Here is a 17,375-nt window from a genome sequence, read left to right as displayed (position 1 = left end):
GCCTTGTTCAATAGAAAACTAATCAATGGTGTATGTTTGCCATAAGACAAGTGTGAGTAAGTGTAAGGTGGTGATAAAGTAAAGTGGTTTGTATTGATTTGGGCTTTAATAGATGTACAGAAGGGCAGTCATTTACATGCCAGAGTTGAACAGGGTGTAGAAGGAAATGCAATTTCTAAGGTAAAGAGCATGTGTATGCATTGGATAGGCAACTTGTTTTATCTGATGTCCTCCTGCTATTGCTTTTTCCATTACATGGAAGTGAGGTATAGGGGGGAGCGTGTAAGATAACTTCAGACTCCAAATAGTTTGCCAGATCACTATAACTCCTCTGAAGTTGAGGAGCTCTTCCACTTCTAACCGCAGCACATCTGGACAATTCAGAACTGTGTGCACCCGTTGAATACCACATAACAGTGTAGACTACATAAATTTGCCTCTTGCATCGCCACATATAAATGAGGAGCAGCCACTATCATATCTGTATGGGTGCTTTAGGAAATGCTATCCAAGACCCTAAGTGAAAAAAGGATTAATATTCACTAATTGATTTGGTTTAGAAACCATTATAGGGTGACAACTCTGATTTCAGCAGCAGTCTTGAAATCAGGCCTGAGTCAACAAGATCTCCATTACCCTCTACCCAGTACCCTCGACCCATTGAAACTACTCTAGCACTAAGGTTTACTATCTCATACAACATTGCTATTGCCAAGTCAGGGCTGAAATCAGTGATCAAAAGGAAGCTGTGCCTGAGTAAGAACTTCAGGATATGGGTCACGCTGTTCCCCGAGCGCCAGGCAGAGACAGAGTGACTCACTCAGGGTCAACACAGGGATCCTGGCAAAAATTGAATCCAAGTCTCCTGTGCCCCAGGCTAGTGACCATCCATCCTTTACACTATAAGCCAGTGACAAAAGTGGTCCCCCCACGCACCTGGATAAAATTATCCATGGAGCTGCTGGTCCTAAGCTTCTCACTGCAGCCAGGCCTCCTCCACTTCCCCAGAATCCCGACTGGAGGGGATGAAGGAGGGAGGCCAGGGAGGATTGACATTGCCCCCCTGATAATAGTAACGCACAGGCTCCGCTCCAGAGGAGGCCTGCCCCTCTGCAAAGTTCAGAGCAATATATGCCCACCATGCTTATGCCTCTCCCTCACTTCATTGCAACGAAGAAGCTATTATAATCTGGCTGCCCATTACAAATGTGATATAAGAGGACCCAGTCTCAATGAAGTCTTCCTGATAAAATATCCCAAGCCCTCAAGACAAAGGAGAGCCCTAATGAAACACCAAGCGTGCAGCTTTCTCTGGGCTGGCATTAACTTTATAAGGAGTGCTTTTCCTTTGTACAGCCATTGCGTAAGCACCCGACGTTTAAGCTTTTGCTGCATTGACATTTCTAGCCAGTCAAAGTTACTCTTCATATTGATTAGGTATATTTTTTTTTACCTTTGAGCCTGTTGCAATGTAGGCGCAAAGGTTACCTCCGTGCATTGCAGCCCGGTTTATTAAAACAGCGCAGCTGATGGTCTAAGCAGCAGTCCTGTCACATGCACTGCCTGTGAAAACAAGCCTTGAACGTTCACTACGAGCTGCACAGGAAGCCAAAAGGATATAAACACTGACCCACAGACCGTCGCCTTCTAGTGGGAAGTAAGGTAAGCTTTGTGATTTCCTCTTTGGAACATAGGGATTTGGAATAATTAGCTCGCCATTCCTGTAGGGAAGTATTTCAGTAGCTTGCAGTATATGTCATTAAAAGCAATAGCTCGGCCACTGATCATGTACTTACACTTATGTTAAGTTTATGTCCTTAGTTAAGACTAAGCTTGAGGGAGAGCTATAAAATGAGCTACCCCTGCACTGCCTGCTTGAACAAGAAGCCTGATTCCCATCTGTGTGAAAGCCGTTCTCTTAGCTGTTTGATTCTTATATCTAGTCTGAAGTGCATAATGTGCTCCCATTCAGATTCAGCTTCAACTCAACCTGCTTATAAACCAACCCCTGTTGCTCTTCCTGTGATGCATAAGCGTTCAGAACTGCGAGATTTTTCAGTGCAGCGATAGATAAATAGATCTGGCTAAATCATTTAAGAAAAAACAGCAGCATTTGTTACAATTCCCTGATCTCTCACACTAGGATTTCTATTACAAATATACACAGAAACAAAGTCATAGCCCCAACGTTATTAGTTTACCCCAAATCAACAAGTAGGTCAGAGGTAAATTGGAAAGAAAACATTCATCTTCCAAACAAGTCTAGCCCATGGCCTCATTCACCTTGCCATCTTAAAGGAATGAAATTATTTGGAATCAAGAGTGAAACAAAGCAGTTCTGTTTCTGTCCATGTAGGCACTGGTATTGCAGAAAGAGAATACCCAATTTGGCTTAAAAATGAAAATATGCAAGGAAAGATTTTATATCAGCAATAAGTAGCTTTTCACCAAATTGGGAGTTCAAATTTGTGAAGGACTCCTGGTTTCCAGTAGTATTGGGCCTCAGCCAGTTCCACATGTGTATCACCATGAAAACGTAGTCACTGTGAAAATAAGCCCCAAGTCAGGTACAAACCTTCATGTGCCAACAACTTTGACAGAGAACTACAGACTGAGCAAGCACTTCCTGCTGGCTTATTTGCTTTTGTTAAGTAGATAATGCAGCAACCCTTAACCCACTGCTTGAATTTCTAGAGCTCTGTGTCCTTAAGTTTCTTTGCATAAAAATTTGTCCTAGTCATGCTTCCTTCCTCGCGTAAACCCCTCCCTTCTGGTGATGACAGTTCATTACGCAGCTGCTCTCCTAATGCACACACTGCATGTTGCTGATTTTAAAGGCTGGCGTGCAGCTGTAAAGGACACAGGTATGTATTTTATTCACCCTATTGAAGGTGTGAAAGGCCGAGGTTTGTGTCTCTGACCCACTTTGCTCTCTTACACAGATTTTTCAAGTTCAGACAATAGGGATTGTGCTGCTTTTATTTATTACTTAGTTATTTTGAGGGATGCTTGAAAGTGGCCCAATGTATTTTTTTGGTTTGTAAGCTAGAACAGTGGTTCTCAACCTCTTTGGACCCATAACTTGTGTGTGTGGAGCAGCACCTGCTTTCCAAACCTAGTTCATATGTTACAGGGCCTACCTCCTTTTGCTAACAAGAATCATAGTTATTAGGGTTGGAGGGGACCTAGATCATCGAGTCCAACCCCCTGCCCTGGGCAGGAAAGAGCGCCGGGGTCAGATTACCCCAGCCAGGTGTCTGTCCAATCTCCTTAATAGGGGTGGAGACCGTTCAGGCTGAAACAAGCCTCAATGCAGCTTAGTTTATCTGCTTATCTTCTCACATTGCTCAGCACCTTTTAAAGATCTGGCATCACCCTGGGTGAGAATCACTTATCTAGCAGGCGGATGTCAGAAAACACACAACCCTGCAATGCACAGGCCACTTCTTAGGGCAGAGAGATATCACATCTGAAACATTTCCAAGCATAACAGGACTGATGCCGTTTCGAAAGCTAGCATTATGAGCCACCAGACATACCTTCAGCCCTGTCCCACCCTCCCTGGCCAAAGCACTTCAAAATCTCTATGGCTGCCTGCAGCAGTATGCTCTCCATCCAGGGAGTGCTACAGGGGCCCTGCAGCTTCCAGCCCTCCTCCCCTCTCACCCCAAAGGGCAAGGGGAGCAAAGCAGACTGTTCTGCTGCTTGCCTCCGCTCTCCCCAAGTGTTACCTCCCCTGGCCAGAACCAGAAGACTAGAGACTACCCTCTTCCCCTTCCCCTGCCCACAATGGACCCGAAGGGATACACAAGGACTGGCCAAGCAGAGAGTGAGAATCCAGGCCCTGGCTCCAGCGGTGGGGTATTGCAGTGGGACGGTGAGAATATGGGGTCTACAGCACTGCCCTAGGAATGCCCCCAAGAGCCAGGAGCCCCAGGCCTTTGGGACCTGCTGGCATCACCACTCCCAGTATTTGGAGGGGGAGGGATAGGCGCAGCTTGCAGTGGAGACCTACTTGACTGCGGCTACAAGACGGGGACTCCACTCTGCTCCGCTCCCTCTCCATGTATGTGTGCAGGTGATTGGGGGGAAGCACTATGGGATACAGGAGGACCTAGCCATCCCTGTCATATGGCACACGGGCACAAGGAGCAGTGAAGTGTTTTAAAATAGTGCCACATTCCAACGGATACGATTTTGGAGTGCTTCAAATGACATGTACATTTGTACAGCTCACTTGAACAAAATTGGAAGCACTTCAAAACGAGATCTGTCCACCGCCTTATGTGGATGTGTGACTGAAGCATTATGAGACTTGATCATTTTATTAAGAGCATGGCTGAGTAGGCAGCAAAACACAAGGATTTCTATACTGGGGTATAATATTTTCTCTTGTGAATCCACTGCTCTAACACAGGGGTGGGCAAAATGTGGCCTGTGGGCCAGATGCGGCCTGCCAGGCTGGCCCGCAGGGCCCCTAAAAAAATTAAAAATTGATATTTACTTGCCCCTGGCCTCCTGTCATGCAGCCCTCGATGGCTTGCCAAAACTCAGTGAATGGCTCTCTGCCTGAAATAATTGCCCCTGCCTAACACCTTGTGGCTGCAGTAAGCAAATGGGCATCCATAACATAAAGGGTAGGTATAACACTGGGAAGACAACAGGGCCCAACTCTTCACTTTGAAGACCCAGAAGTTGTCCCCCAGGAAGAGGATGTCTTCCCACAGGAGTAGCAGGGCAGCTGCAATGCCCAAGGCAACGCTGCCTGCCATCCTGCTGATGACAGCAACTATTACTGTGCCCCACCTGCAAAAGCAGCACTTGGGTCACCTCCACCCACCCTTGAGTGACACTGTTACTGTGCTGTGCCAGATCAAAGGACTATCAAAGGTTCAAAAGTGCAGAATGTAGGGACAAGCTATTAATAATTCGGTTAAAGAGCCTGGGGGAAATGGGTTTTCTCCCAGGAAATGGTGATCACAGAGGAACAGCCAGCACAGAGCAAGTACAGACTGCTATAACAAGAAGGAACACAGGCTTCCACCTGTACTGGTAATTAGAGTACATGCTCATAATTCCTGAGGATATTGCCATGCCACGTTCAGGGAGAAATGCTCCCAACCACACCCAGCATATCTGTTCTTGTTCATATGGGCCAGACCCAGAAATGCAGTAGCGAAGTCCCATTGGGGTGCTCCTTTTAAGCACACCAAGGACACAAGTCTCCAAATTAGCTATAAGAAGCTCTCCCTGGAGTCTCAGCAGCATAGGTGGGAAAGAGAGGAAGATAATGCTCAGGGCTACTGCTTTCCAGTGTAACACTAAGCTAAGAATGCTTCAATAGAAGTAGTTTTCTTTTCCCTACCAGGCTATCATTTGGTTGTATTGATAATGCGTGATAAGGAGAACAAGCTTTAAACACAGAAGATTAAGGCTCAAAAATGTATAACAGATGTTGTCAATGAAAAATAGTACTAAAGGAGAAAAATAAATAAATAAAATTTTAACTAGTAAATACCCAAAGCTTTAAAAAAAAAAAAAAATCAGTGAATTAATCACTTGTTTCTTCTGAACTGTGTAAAATCAGTCTCCTCCCTAGGAAACACTCCTGCAATTACTTAATGGCTATTAAACTCCTCCCTTCCAGGTTCAACCTTTTATGAGATCCTTTCCCAGAATACTTTTCTGATTGATTATTATTTAAACTTGGGCCAGACAGCTAACTGTATTCTTAGGGTGAGTTGTTTTGTGGTAAGTGGTTTTGTTCAATAAGATCATTATGTGGGTTTTTTAATGGGAGTTGGGTCTAGGTCTTAACTTTTTTTATGAGCAATGTTTTGCTTTCTCTGTTAGTGAGAATGTGATTGGTTATTGTCACTTATAGCAGCTGTGTGTGTGTGTATATAATTAGCTCTGAGGGTATTTCTTTCCCCCCTCTCCCCAAAAAATCACAGATGTATAATAAAGCAGCCTAGCTATCCTATGCTGTTAAACCTGAGTTCTTAAGCTTTATGTTTGTAAGATTAAATCCTAGCATATTGGAAAAAATTAAACAAAACAGCTTGTTGTAACAAAGCCTTGTAAGTCTAATAGCTATTATGTTCACAGACTCCTTCCATATCTATAAATGAGGTACTCTATTACTCCCTTAAGTCTTATGTTAATTCACAAAACTTCTTACAACTCCCACATATCTGTTACTTGAAGACTTCTTAAAACAAACAAAAAAATCAGTAACTGTAATGCTCCAACCTTTGCTATTCTTGTCTAAAGTAAGACTGACCAAGATACTACCATGTTTAGCAATATACTACTATATGTTGCAGGCAATCATATAATGTTGGCAAGCTCAGTAAATATGGACTTGTGCACATGCTCTTTAAGAACTCCAGGTACCTAAAAACATGCTAAACCTGTTTTAACTGATATGAGTTACTACCTGAATTTTCATACTAGTAAACTTCCATAGTAAAAAAAAGTCAAAGAAATGCAATCTAGCTTCCTACTGATGTATAGGGTTCAAAGTCAGGTAACTTAATTTCTCATCCTGAAGCTGTTTCACTTTACATAGCCTCAAACACTGAGCTTCTTGGTACTTTGCTTTACTTATCTTTAAGATATCTGAATTGTAGCCCTCTCCACTGCTCTAGCACTCTGAAGTCTAACCCTCCAAAGAAGCAAGACATCTTTGACTTCCTCTAGCACCCTTTTTTTGTACAACAAGAGCTACCTTGACTACTCAAAGCTAGACACTAAAATTCTGAATAAAAGAAAAAAAAATGGTGGCATTCACACCCTTCCTAAGACCAGGGTGGCATTGATCTCCCCTACCCCTAGCTGCTTACAGCACTCTTGGTGATGATATTCAAAGGACAACTACTCTGCAAAGAGTCTAAGCAGAAGTACAAAGATCTGTGATGAGTAACTTAAGCCTCTTATGGGAGTAGGTTCACAGACTTCTGAATATTTTAAAGATGGCACTATTTATTTATTTATTTTATTTATTTATTTATTTATTTATTTATTAATAAAACTCTTGGAAAGGGCCTGGAAGGAAATAACCAAGTGTTTTAAATCTCTTACTTTAATTAGGCTAATATTGCAGTTCACATCAATATAATGTCCTAAGCTTCCCTTGCCTGAGGAATTGCTTCCCTTCTCTATTAACTGCTGCAGTGTGAGCACTTCTAGTCTTTTGAGGGAAGAGCAACTGATCTTGTAGCAGGGTGCCTATACACATGCTCTGGGGCATGTTGGAGCACGTGTGGAAATGTCCTTAGTAATTTTACAGCCAGGAAACAGACCGTGAGCAAAATGACTGTTCTCCTACTTGCTATGGCTCCCTCAGCCTTAGCCTTGTATTCATTCTGCCAAGCTCCTTAGTGGTACACTTCCATGACCACCTAGATACTAGAAACCTAATTGGCCCAAATCTGCATCTCATGATAGAAAGTCTCTACCACTTAAGTGGTAGTAAGATGGAGAAAAGTAACTTGCGTAACAGGTAGCTGTCTTATTAAGAATTAACCTACCCTGATACTAGGCAACAGCATTACTGGCCTTCATACTGGGAACAAATGTGTTGCTACATGATGGCCAATCCAAGGTAAACTGTAAAACCATAGTCTCTGTTCATATGATATTCCTGTTTGAGGTATTCTACGAAGGCTTAAGTTGCCCAAGAGATTATTGGGTGAGGGAAACTGTTAACAAGTTTCTCGCTGCTTTTTTAAAAAGTTATTAAAAGTGCATAGATGCTTATTTCTGACCCCTTCTAATTCAAGGTGAAGAGATTCCCTTTGGTAGCTTATGTGGTATTGTATGACCTGCATCGCTTATTCGGTATCTACCAGTGGGATAGTCACAAGTCAGTAACACAAGCTATACTGTAAAGAGCCAATTACACCCTGCTAGTGTCTAACTCAAGCTTCCAGATCTAGAGTACAACTCTCTTTACTTCACTTTAAGTGCTTCCAAGGTTAAGTTGCAAAGGAGCATGCACTGCTGTAATTGCTGTTGTAACTGGTACAACTGTAATAATACTACTGATAAAAGCTAAGCCTTTGCACTCCAATTCTGGTAAGCAATATCCCTGACCATTGATCAGTCCAGACAACCTCAACTGTACTTTTATCTGTTTAACATCTTTATTGCACAAGATGACTATCTGAGATTGGCAGTCCAAATGTCCTACTGATTTTTAGACATGCTGTATTTGGAAGTGCTCAACCTCTTATGCAGGGTCATATCCTTGTCCTGCTAGGAATCTCCATAAGACTTTCCTGTGACCTTTTTAACTCTTGACAGATAATAACTGCATCTAATGTTGCTTGGCATGTGCCCATAGAGGCTTTGATTCTAGTGCTACATAGTTGGAGGGTTTTTTTTTTGTTTTTTTGTTTTTTGTTTTTGTTTTTGTTTTTTTTTTAAGGTTGCTTCCATATTTGTGTAGTAAATGTCTGAAGCTAGACGTCTAGTATTTACAGAAGACTAAGTATGGAAATGTTTTTTCCTTGTATCTTGTTCCCTGTAGTTTATCTGAATGCTGAATCTAGCTGGAAGCACTGAGTATGTGCAAAGGCTTTTAGTCTTCCAGACAGTGGAGGAGAGACTTTGGCTCCAAATACCCTTAGCAGATCTTCTCCTAAAGCAGGTCTGAAGAGTCTTCCTGTCGGCATCCCACTAGATGAAACCTGTGTCAAGAAGGGATCTTTCTTTCCCTTGACCAGAATTAAGTATAGTAATGGCAGCTAAATTGGATTAGTCGATGCACCTTGCTTTCTTCAAACAAGTTGGTTTTTGATGAAACTACATACACCTGCTAATCTCAGGATATGATTGTGCTGAGAGCTAGATCTTTGATTAAAACGTGACAAAGGTCAAGTGATTAGGCAAACTCTGTAGCACAGGTTCAGTATCATGACTGACTGATCCAAAGAGCAAGTGGTAGGGAGAATACGGTATCTGGTGAGAAGGAAGACCACTGAGGCACCAGGAGGCTTGTCGGTCTGATTTCAAAACACCACAAAGGTCCTCTAATGACAAAATGGGCCTCAAGTTTCTCTGTGCTGACTTTAGAACAAAGTGGAGTGCTTATTGCCTTGCAGGAGATGCAAAACTTCCTCCAGAATGACAGGTATGAGTTGGAGCAGCCCTTGTTCAGGGTTGGGGGAGATCTGGGAGCAGGAACACTTGCTCTGCTTCCATGCAACATGCCTGATGCTTTGTCGTGAAGGAGTAGGGAGCACATGGTTCTGCTATCCCCAAACTGCTTGGGGACGGAACTCTTCCATGCATGATGCCTGAAATAGGCTGACTGTACACTTCCACCAGCATGGAAGAGTTTTTTCAGTTGTCAGGAATGCACTTAAGGGATATTCTAGCGACTCCTCCAGGGATCATTAGCGCTTTCATCTCTGGCACAGGGCCTCAGCATTGGGTTAAAAGTTAACCTCTACCTGGACATACCTCTGTCCCCAAGGAGAGTCTGTCCGAGTCTTAGCTAAGAGTCTGGGGGGTGGAGTTGGTGCAGGCTTAGACTAGTAGAGCTGCCTTGGCATCAGCACCAGCTTGTCATACCTGATTTTATATGGAACGGTGGCTCCTTGAACCAACAGCTTAACCTAGTTTCCTACTCCTAGTTTATCCTTCTACCCTGGAAACAATATAAACAGTGGTTTAGAATAATCTTTTGATCTAAAGCACTTCAAAACTGGTCTTTTCCCCTCTTGACCCAGTTAAGCCAGCTGCAGACTTAGCAGCTCTTTATTGGAAGCCAGAGTGAGTAGCCAACATGGATCCTGCAACCGAAGTCTAGTCCAAAGAAATAAGTAGTGAAAGTAGGACATGGAGAAAATGTCCTATATCTATCCCTTATATAGGCATGGCTCCAATATGTCAGTAAGAATGAAGTTTGAGCAGCAAAGGTGCTAAAGCCTCTCAATGCATCTTTAGAGCAACAGTTAGTGGAGGCTTTGGGTATTCGGGGATCAAACATCCATTTATTTCAATAGACTTTGTTATTTATTAAAGGTAAAATCTCTAACGTGGGAGGACTAAATTTAGTCCTACTGTCATTTTTCCACTTTATCTATTATTAATACTGCAGTCTGACTTGGATTGGTGTTCATAATTAATCGCTTAAGGCAACTGGAGAAGTGTGCTCTTAGTGGTGCCTGTGAAACACCTTTGACTCTCTAATAGGATTGTACAAGTGTGACCCAGAATGTGATGCATTGTTCCAAAAAACACAATATCTAAAACACTTCCTTAATTGAATAAAAGGCAGTGGATTGCTTTTAATGATGACTGGGTGCATCTAAACATTCACTAATGCCCCATAATTACACTGCAGTAAGTTTAGCACCTGCAATGACAAATACCAATTTTAATGTGCCGTAATTGGCACCACTGTATATTAGCATATATGCTTTTTTTTTTTTTTTTTTTTAGTGATGTTAATTCATATTAGACTAAATCTACTGTGCACTGGCATGGGTTTTGCCCGCTGCTGTAACGTGTGGTAGATTTGGTCTTCTGTGCATTAAGCATCTCATGTAGACGTGCCCCTAGTAGGTAACTTGCTGAGTACTGCCCTAACTTGGAAAGACTAGATTCCCAAAGGGTAAGCTCTGTAACTTGGTTTTTGCTTGGGTATGTTGAAAAGAGGATCTTTTTTTAATGACCTCAATTACTTAACTTCAGGCTACTGCATGAAATTGGGACGTGACATGGGTGCTATTCTTAAAAATGCGGATTAAATCAGTTCATACATGTAACTGCACAATGCCCATTTACTACAGACTCCTGTACGTTGACAACTGCTTTGAAACAAAACTGTTCCATCAAATTTTGACAGTTCTGTTCAAGCTGTCAACATTAATAATGTGTGTGGTGACTCTCTGTTCTGGTTTTTCTCTTCCACCCCTCCTCCTTGCCTTGCCCTATATTCAGTCCTGCTCCACCATTCATTAATGCACCTTACATGCATGCACAGTGTATGTGTGGATGATGAAATAACCCTTCTCATCTACTAGAAAACCCTAAGCAGATGGGGGTGGGGGGAGGACTGCATAAAGTTGCCACGTTTAGTCAGCTTAAAGAAGAAAGGGATGCTTCAATAGAGGGCAGCAATACCTCTGTTTATGCCAGCAGGGGTTGGCAAAATGTGGCCTGCCAAGCCATTCTATCTGGCCCACGGGGCCCCTAAAAATTTTAGAAAATGGATATTTATCTGCCCCTGGCTGCCTGGCATGCGGCCCTCGATGGCTTGCCAAAAACTCAGTAAGCGGCCCTCTACCTGAAATAATTACCTGCCCCTGGATGGCATCTCTGCTTTGAGAGGCCTGGAATATTCTCCAAGAAGCATCAGGGTAAAAACTTCTAAAATTGGTGGATGAAAGCAAAACATGTCACTTCTGAAATGCATCTGATCTGGCTGTGAACTTCTCAGCAGGCATGTTAGCAATGTGTTTGAAACTCCCTTCTCCTCCCCCCGCAATAGTGGCTTTCAGAGACGTAACGAGGAAGTGCTGCTGCTACTGCGCCCGTCAAAATTGTACCACAGTTGCCTGCTTGTAGCTAAACTACTAATTGTTGTTTTAAGGAAATTTAAACTCTAGTGCTAGAGCTACAGACCAGTGCTACACTAACTAGTGGCACCCAGTTGGGCTAACCCAAAAAGGGAGTAACTGTTAATGGAGTTCTTCTCCAAGGAGACTAGATGCAGTTTATAAGTACAGGAGAACACACAGCAGCAAATCCAAAAATACTAGGATGGCTATGTACAACCCTGTTTGATTTACTAATTAAATATCCAGGAAGAGTTTGCAAGAACTGAAAGGAGCTAGTAGCTAATTAAAACAAATTTGGGTTGGTAGTGTATACTTGAGGGAACAAACCTACCTTAATGCTGTGAAGTGGTGCATGCGGTAACACTTATCAGGAAGAATCGGACGTTGGCTATTTTGCTCCTGAAGGAAGTGTTGCATAAAAAGTGTGCTGGCTAAGCAGTGTTTGTAGGTCCACATCAAGATCTTGTCCATGCAAACCTAGATTTGCTGTAAAATAAGCTGGGTTCTGACTTCAAGCCCTTCCTCCAGCTGCTCTCTGCATAAGTAGAAATGGTTTTGAATAGGGAAGTAGTGTCCCCACTTAATAGAGCGGGTTTTGGAGAGGAACAGAAATAAAGGAATTGCCTACCCACGGTAATGGCAGTTGAAGAAAAGAAACTAGTCTCCTTGCTGGCAGCCCAGAGCCTTGTCGCAGTTTTTGTATTAGTACAACGAACAGTGGCTGCACCGTTCTGTATTGCCTGCAGAAAGCTATTAACCCTGTACTGGGTATCTTTAATAGGTCGTAAGAGTAAGTGTCTAGCCTGTGAACAAGCAAAGTTATTCCCATATATTGCTGTCTCTCTTTTTCCTTTCCCATCTTTTCTCCTTCTGCCCTCCCTTCCCTTCCCTTCCCACTGGGGGTGGGGAGTTGACCCTGTGCTACCAAGCTGGAAACTGCTGCTATAGGGGTCCCAGTCTTTCTCAGTGCACAGTCCTGACAGCTTCTGAAACGTCTCTCTAAAGCCTGTGTCTTACTTATAATAGTGTGGAACTGCTGTCCTAGAGTCCCTTTTTTCTCTCCTCCCATCCATTGAAAGAGACTCTGAACACATTGCACAACTTGCCATGTTGGCATCCTTTCTCACTGCTGTGAGATGTGGACCCGTCTTGGGACAACTGCCTTATCAATGTTCTAGCAGGTGTAGATGAGAAATGTCTCGGACAAATTTTTTCCTTTCAACACAACGCTCCTGCAATAAATAATTGGTCTGGCATTCATCCAGCAGGGAGATTTAAAGTCGATACTCCAGCTACTGAACTACTCAAATCACCAGGTTCCCTTTTTCCTTTCTCCCAAAGGAAAAAATGGAGCTTGGGAAGATGTGCGTGTCCTCTTCAGGAGGATGCATGCGGTATGTGCAGCTCTACAGCTCCTCCAGATCTTTCTGTCTTGGCTGAAGATTTCAGCTGACCTGCCCCTATAACCAGAAAGTTGCCTGTAACCTCTCAGCCTTCCTGGCATATCTCTGCTCTCTGTTTAAACTCTTTAAACAGGCAGTCTTTAGCACTTGCTGTTGCTTTCTCATTCTGCTTAAGCTAGCTTCCCTTTTCTCCACCCCAGTGAACACCTGGCTAAGCCTCATGGCTTCTCGTCATCTAAGCAGGGAAGTGGAAGTGTTGGACCACTCTAGGACAGGTTTCACTCTGAAATGAAGAGGAACAAGCAGTTTCAGTACCAGAGTAGGAGCTCTAGAAAGGAATTTCTCTTCTGTTTCATGCTGTGCAAGAAAAAGATTCACAGCACCAATATCCAAGAAACTTGCCTACTTTGGGGGTGGCTAAAACATAAGTGGTAGCATAGAACTGCCTCCTAAAACTTGCAGTTACTAGATTTTCCCCCCCCCCCCCCTTCTTTTCTCTGCATATAAAGGGACCATGCAATTTTGATATGGAGAAACCTCCTCTGCCATTAAGAGAAGAAGGATGTAGACTTGCCTGCTGGTCTCAGACCAGGAGCCAGTCTTGCTTCCTTGAGCGAAGCGGCTGATGCAGCAGACTAAATAGAATCGGGGGTGGATCTGGGGGGGAGGGGTACACTTGCACACCCCACCTTTTAATTCCTGGCCCACCCAAAGTTTTTAAAACCAACTGTTCGGTAATGGCAGCAGCATTTCTAGTTGGGCAGTGTTGAGGGACACAATTGACTTCCATCCTGCACTTGGGATGGAACAACCCCATGCATCACCAGTTTGGGGACTGACTGCCTAAGCAGGAGCTCTGCAGAAAAGGACCTGGGCATTACAGTGGACAATAAACTGGATATGAGTCAGTGTTCCCTTGTTGCCAAGGCTAACGGCGTACTGGGTTGCATTGGTAGAAGTGTTGCCAGCAGATCAAGGGAAGTGATTCTTCCCCTCCTATTCTGCACTAATGATGCCACATCTGGAGTCCTGTGTACAGTTTTGGGTTCCCCCCCCCCCCCCCCTCAAAAAAAGGATGTGGACAAATTGGAAAGTTAGGTTGGGGGACTTAACCTCTAAGGAAAAGCTGAGGGAACTAGACTTATTTAGTCTGCGGAAGAGAAGACTGAGAGGGGATTTAATAGCAGCCTTCAACTCCCTGCAGGGGGGATTACAAAGAGGATGGAGCTGGGCTGTTCTCAGCGGTGGCAGGTGATGGAAAAAGGAGCAATGGGCTCAAAACTTCCCTTGCTGCAACTTGGGTTACATATCAGGAAAAGCTTGCATGAGGGCCATAAAACACTGGAACAGGTTACCCGGAGAGGTGATAACCTCCATCCTTGGAGGTTTTGAACACCCAGCTAGACCGACTTGGCTGGGATGGTATAGTTGAAGATGCCCTTGCTTTGAGCAGGGGGTTAGACTAGATGGCTCCCTGATGTTCCTTCCAGCCCTATCCTTTTCTGATTCCTTTTAAGGCTCGGTATAATCTACCTGATCCCTTCTGAACTCTTCGTTTGACAGGTGTTAATGACCACTTTTTCAATGGCCTTGCTATTCCATTAATCATCCAGTGTTGCACAATTCCACTGTCTGTATCTGGTAACGAAACTTATTTCGCAGCCCTGCAGGCTTTTTCTTTTCCTCTCAACTCATTTCAATGAAGCTATCTTTGGCTCAATATTACACCAAATACAGCTCTGGACCCCTACCATGTTAGTGAAGCTTCCAGTTTACATACTAGACATTTTTATCCAGCTAGGAATAATGATGCACCTCATCTGCACCTGCCTCTTCATAATTCTAGATCTACTCATGAGTAGAACGGGGGTGGTGTGCAATATTTTGGGCCCACTGTTGAACACATGGGGGCCAAGACCGTTCTGGGGCAGTCCATGTTAAAGTTCATAGTGCTCAACTAAATCCAAAATAGTAAGAGCCAAAACCTGGAGGTGCTTATGGGAACTGTGCAAGCTATTACTTCCTTCTGAACTATTTGTTTCCCTTTCCAGGTCCAGAACCCTGATCCATCACCATGATTTGGCTGCTACAGTTCTTGTTCTCGCCACTCCCAACATCAGCACTGATCGGCCTTGTGACCCTTGGAGCGGTGATGTTCCTGTGGGTGGCAAACAGACCAAAACCTATTATACCTCCTATTGACTTGAACCATCAGTCGATAGGAATTGAGGTAACTCATTCTGTCGGTGGGTAAAAGAAAGTCTTGCTTTTCAGTAGAACTGAATCTTTCTTTGGGGTCAAGCTCTTTCGAACTAAAGAATTTTCCTTGCTCAGATGGACTGAATCAAGGCATCGGGAAGTCTTGGGTCTTCCAGGAAGCTTGTCTAATCTCTGCAACTGGCATGTGATTGCCCTAAGGGTGGGGGAAGTGGTGGCATGGAAGCCACTGAGTGTCAGGTTTTTAGCCAGTAAATATTGTCTGTATTACCTCCCCAATAGGAGAGGAGCAGTAATGTTGCTCAGTAAGTATTACCAGGATGGCTGCTGCTGTTTGTCTGGGATGTTGCTCCTTTTTAACTTAAAAAATCTAGTTGGGTCAAGAGCTTTCTACTTCACAGCCAACCCCAAGGTGAGCAATACTTCAGATGCCGGTGTGCAAATAAACATCGCGGCCACATGACTTCGGGCAGAAAAAGGAGGCATGTCTAAACTAGATCCAGTTCTAATAATATTCATATGAATGATTACTCTGAGTGCATTTGACTAATCCCCTGTGCCCCTCAGCACTGACTGGATCTAACACTGGGATCAAATCAAAGGCTCGCCTTGGGGAGAGCAATGCAGAAACTAATAGTTGGACATGCACTTGTCCTGCAGTCAACTTCCCTGAATTAATATTGATTTCTGTTCTGTCCCTAGGGAGCAGCTAGAAGAAGTGCCATCTTGCCAGATAACAAGCTGCTTTGTTACATCTATGAAGATGCCAAAACCCTGTATGAGGCCTTCCAAAGGGGACTGCATGTATCTGGTAAGCAAGATACCAGCTCTGAAGCTGTGCTTGCATATGTATGATGTCCAATTCTGATCAGCATGTTTTCACAACTTTTTTTTCCTTGGACCTCTCCTAGGATGAAGGCTTTGAGATTTGACTGCTCTCCTCAAACCTGGGTGTTGAGCCACACGTTTGCTCTAAGTGTCCATTTTACAATGCCAAATGGTCGTTCTCCATCCTTAATGCCTGGCTGGTACTGACATTTGACCACTGTTTGCAATGCAGGCATGGGAGTGAGAGCAGAGAACTTTTTTTATGCTAGTATAAAAACAGTTTAACTCCCTGAGCCAAAGACTGACAGCCAGAACTCTCCCTACGGAGCAAGGGAACCAGTTATGCAAGATGCATACAAAGAGCAAACTGCTCATCTAAGTTCCCCAGGTAAAGAATGAAGTGCATGATGCATCTTCCCTATGATAAAGGGGACTTGTATAGTGCAAGGTACAATGATTTAATCAGTAAAGCAGAGTAAACCTGTCTATACCCTCACGCCCAGAAATGGTGGGTCAACTGCTACAACTGGCCCAGCTAAACACCTGCCTGTATTAATCAACATCTCCTTAAAGGACTTTCATCCTTACTGACTTCAGATGGGGTCCTATCTTCTTTTTATTTTCAATCTTACTCCCTGACTAGAATGGATGATCAAAGAACATGATTTAAAACACGGCTTCCAAAAAACAAATTTAACTGGAACGATGGACTTGAAGCCTGTTACTGAACTAGCATATAAAATAAATCTGGACTGCTGCACAGATGAGACTTATGAGACTGCACCAGCTAGCTGAATAAACAAAAAATAGCTGGTCAACTTTTTAACATTTGTGTAAGGTTTAACAGACATGCTAATCCAACTTAATCCTGAAGCTGATGCTCTGCCTCCCCATGCAATCCATGGGCACAACTATCATCTTATTAACTTTGCAACTGAGCTACACTTTGAACAGTCCCCAGAGTTGCATGACAAGACTTGCTCTGACTGAAAGTATTTTAGACTAAGGGGTGGAAAGGCCCTCACTTTATTTCTCACTTGGAAATAAGCATGTAACTGCTCTCTGCTAAAGTGAGGGACTTTTCAGACTGCCCTCTTACCTCTTCTCATAACCAAGCTAAGCAAAAGCCTTTCAGTAGTGATGCAACGGTTTTGCAGCATCTGTTTCCTGCTTTAAGTCTTTTGTCGGGATGTTGAGAGACGTACTAGTCAAACTGTTGGAGTCCAGCACAAGCCTTGGCCTAACGTGACCCAACTGAAAATCCACAAGTGCCTCTCTCAGGTTATGTCGCTGCACTCAAAGTGCATCTACTGCAAGGTCTTGTTTTGCTACATCTGAGCTAAAGATTCAAATG

At 43.6% G+C, this 17,375-nt stretch overlaps 1 protein-coding gene across 2 annotated transcripts in view; it reads left to right on the top strand.

Annotated features, from left to right (window-relative positions):
- The first annotated feature begins 1,521 nt into the window (after positions 1-1,521).
- The window catches only part of ACSL5 (acyl-CoA synthetase long chain family member 5), a 31,878-nt gene continuing 16,024 nt past the window's right edge, over positions 1,522-17,375 (top strand). The window contains exons 1-4 of one of the 2 annotated variants that reach the window (XM_014594665.3): positions 1,522-1,662; positions 5,648-5,736; positions 15,028-15,206; positions 15,896-16,004. In XM_014594665.3, coding sequence (XP_014450151.1) covers positions 15,051-15,206; positions 15,896-16,004 — 265 coding nt within the window. In that variant the 5' untranslated portion in view covers positions 1,522-1,662; positions 5,648-5,736; positions 15,028-15,050. The remainder of the gene's footprint in view (positions 1,663-5,647; positions 5,737-15,027; positions 15,207-15,895; positions 16,005-17,375) is intronic. The other variant, XM_019485974.2, reaches the window with a different exon arrangement.

The sequence above is a fragment of the Alligator mississippiensis genome, chromosome 6 (genome assembly GCF_030867095.1).
Source record: "Alligator mississippiensis isolate rAllMis1 chromosome 6, rAllMis1, whole genome shotgun sequence".
NCBI classification, from domain to species: Eukaryota; Metazoa; Chordata; order Crocodylia; family Alligatoridae; genus Alligator; species Alligator mississippiensis.
This window is presented reverse-complemented; position numbering and strand designations above follow the sequence as displayed.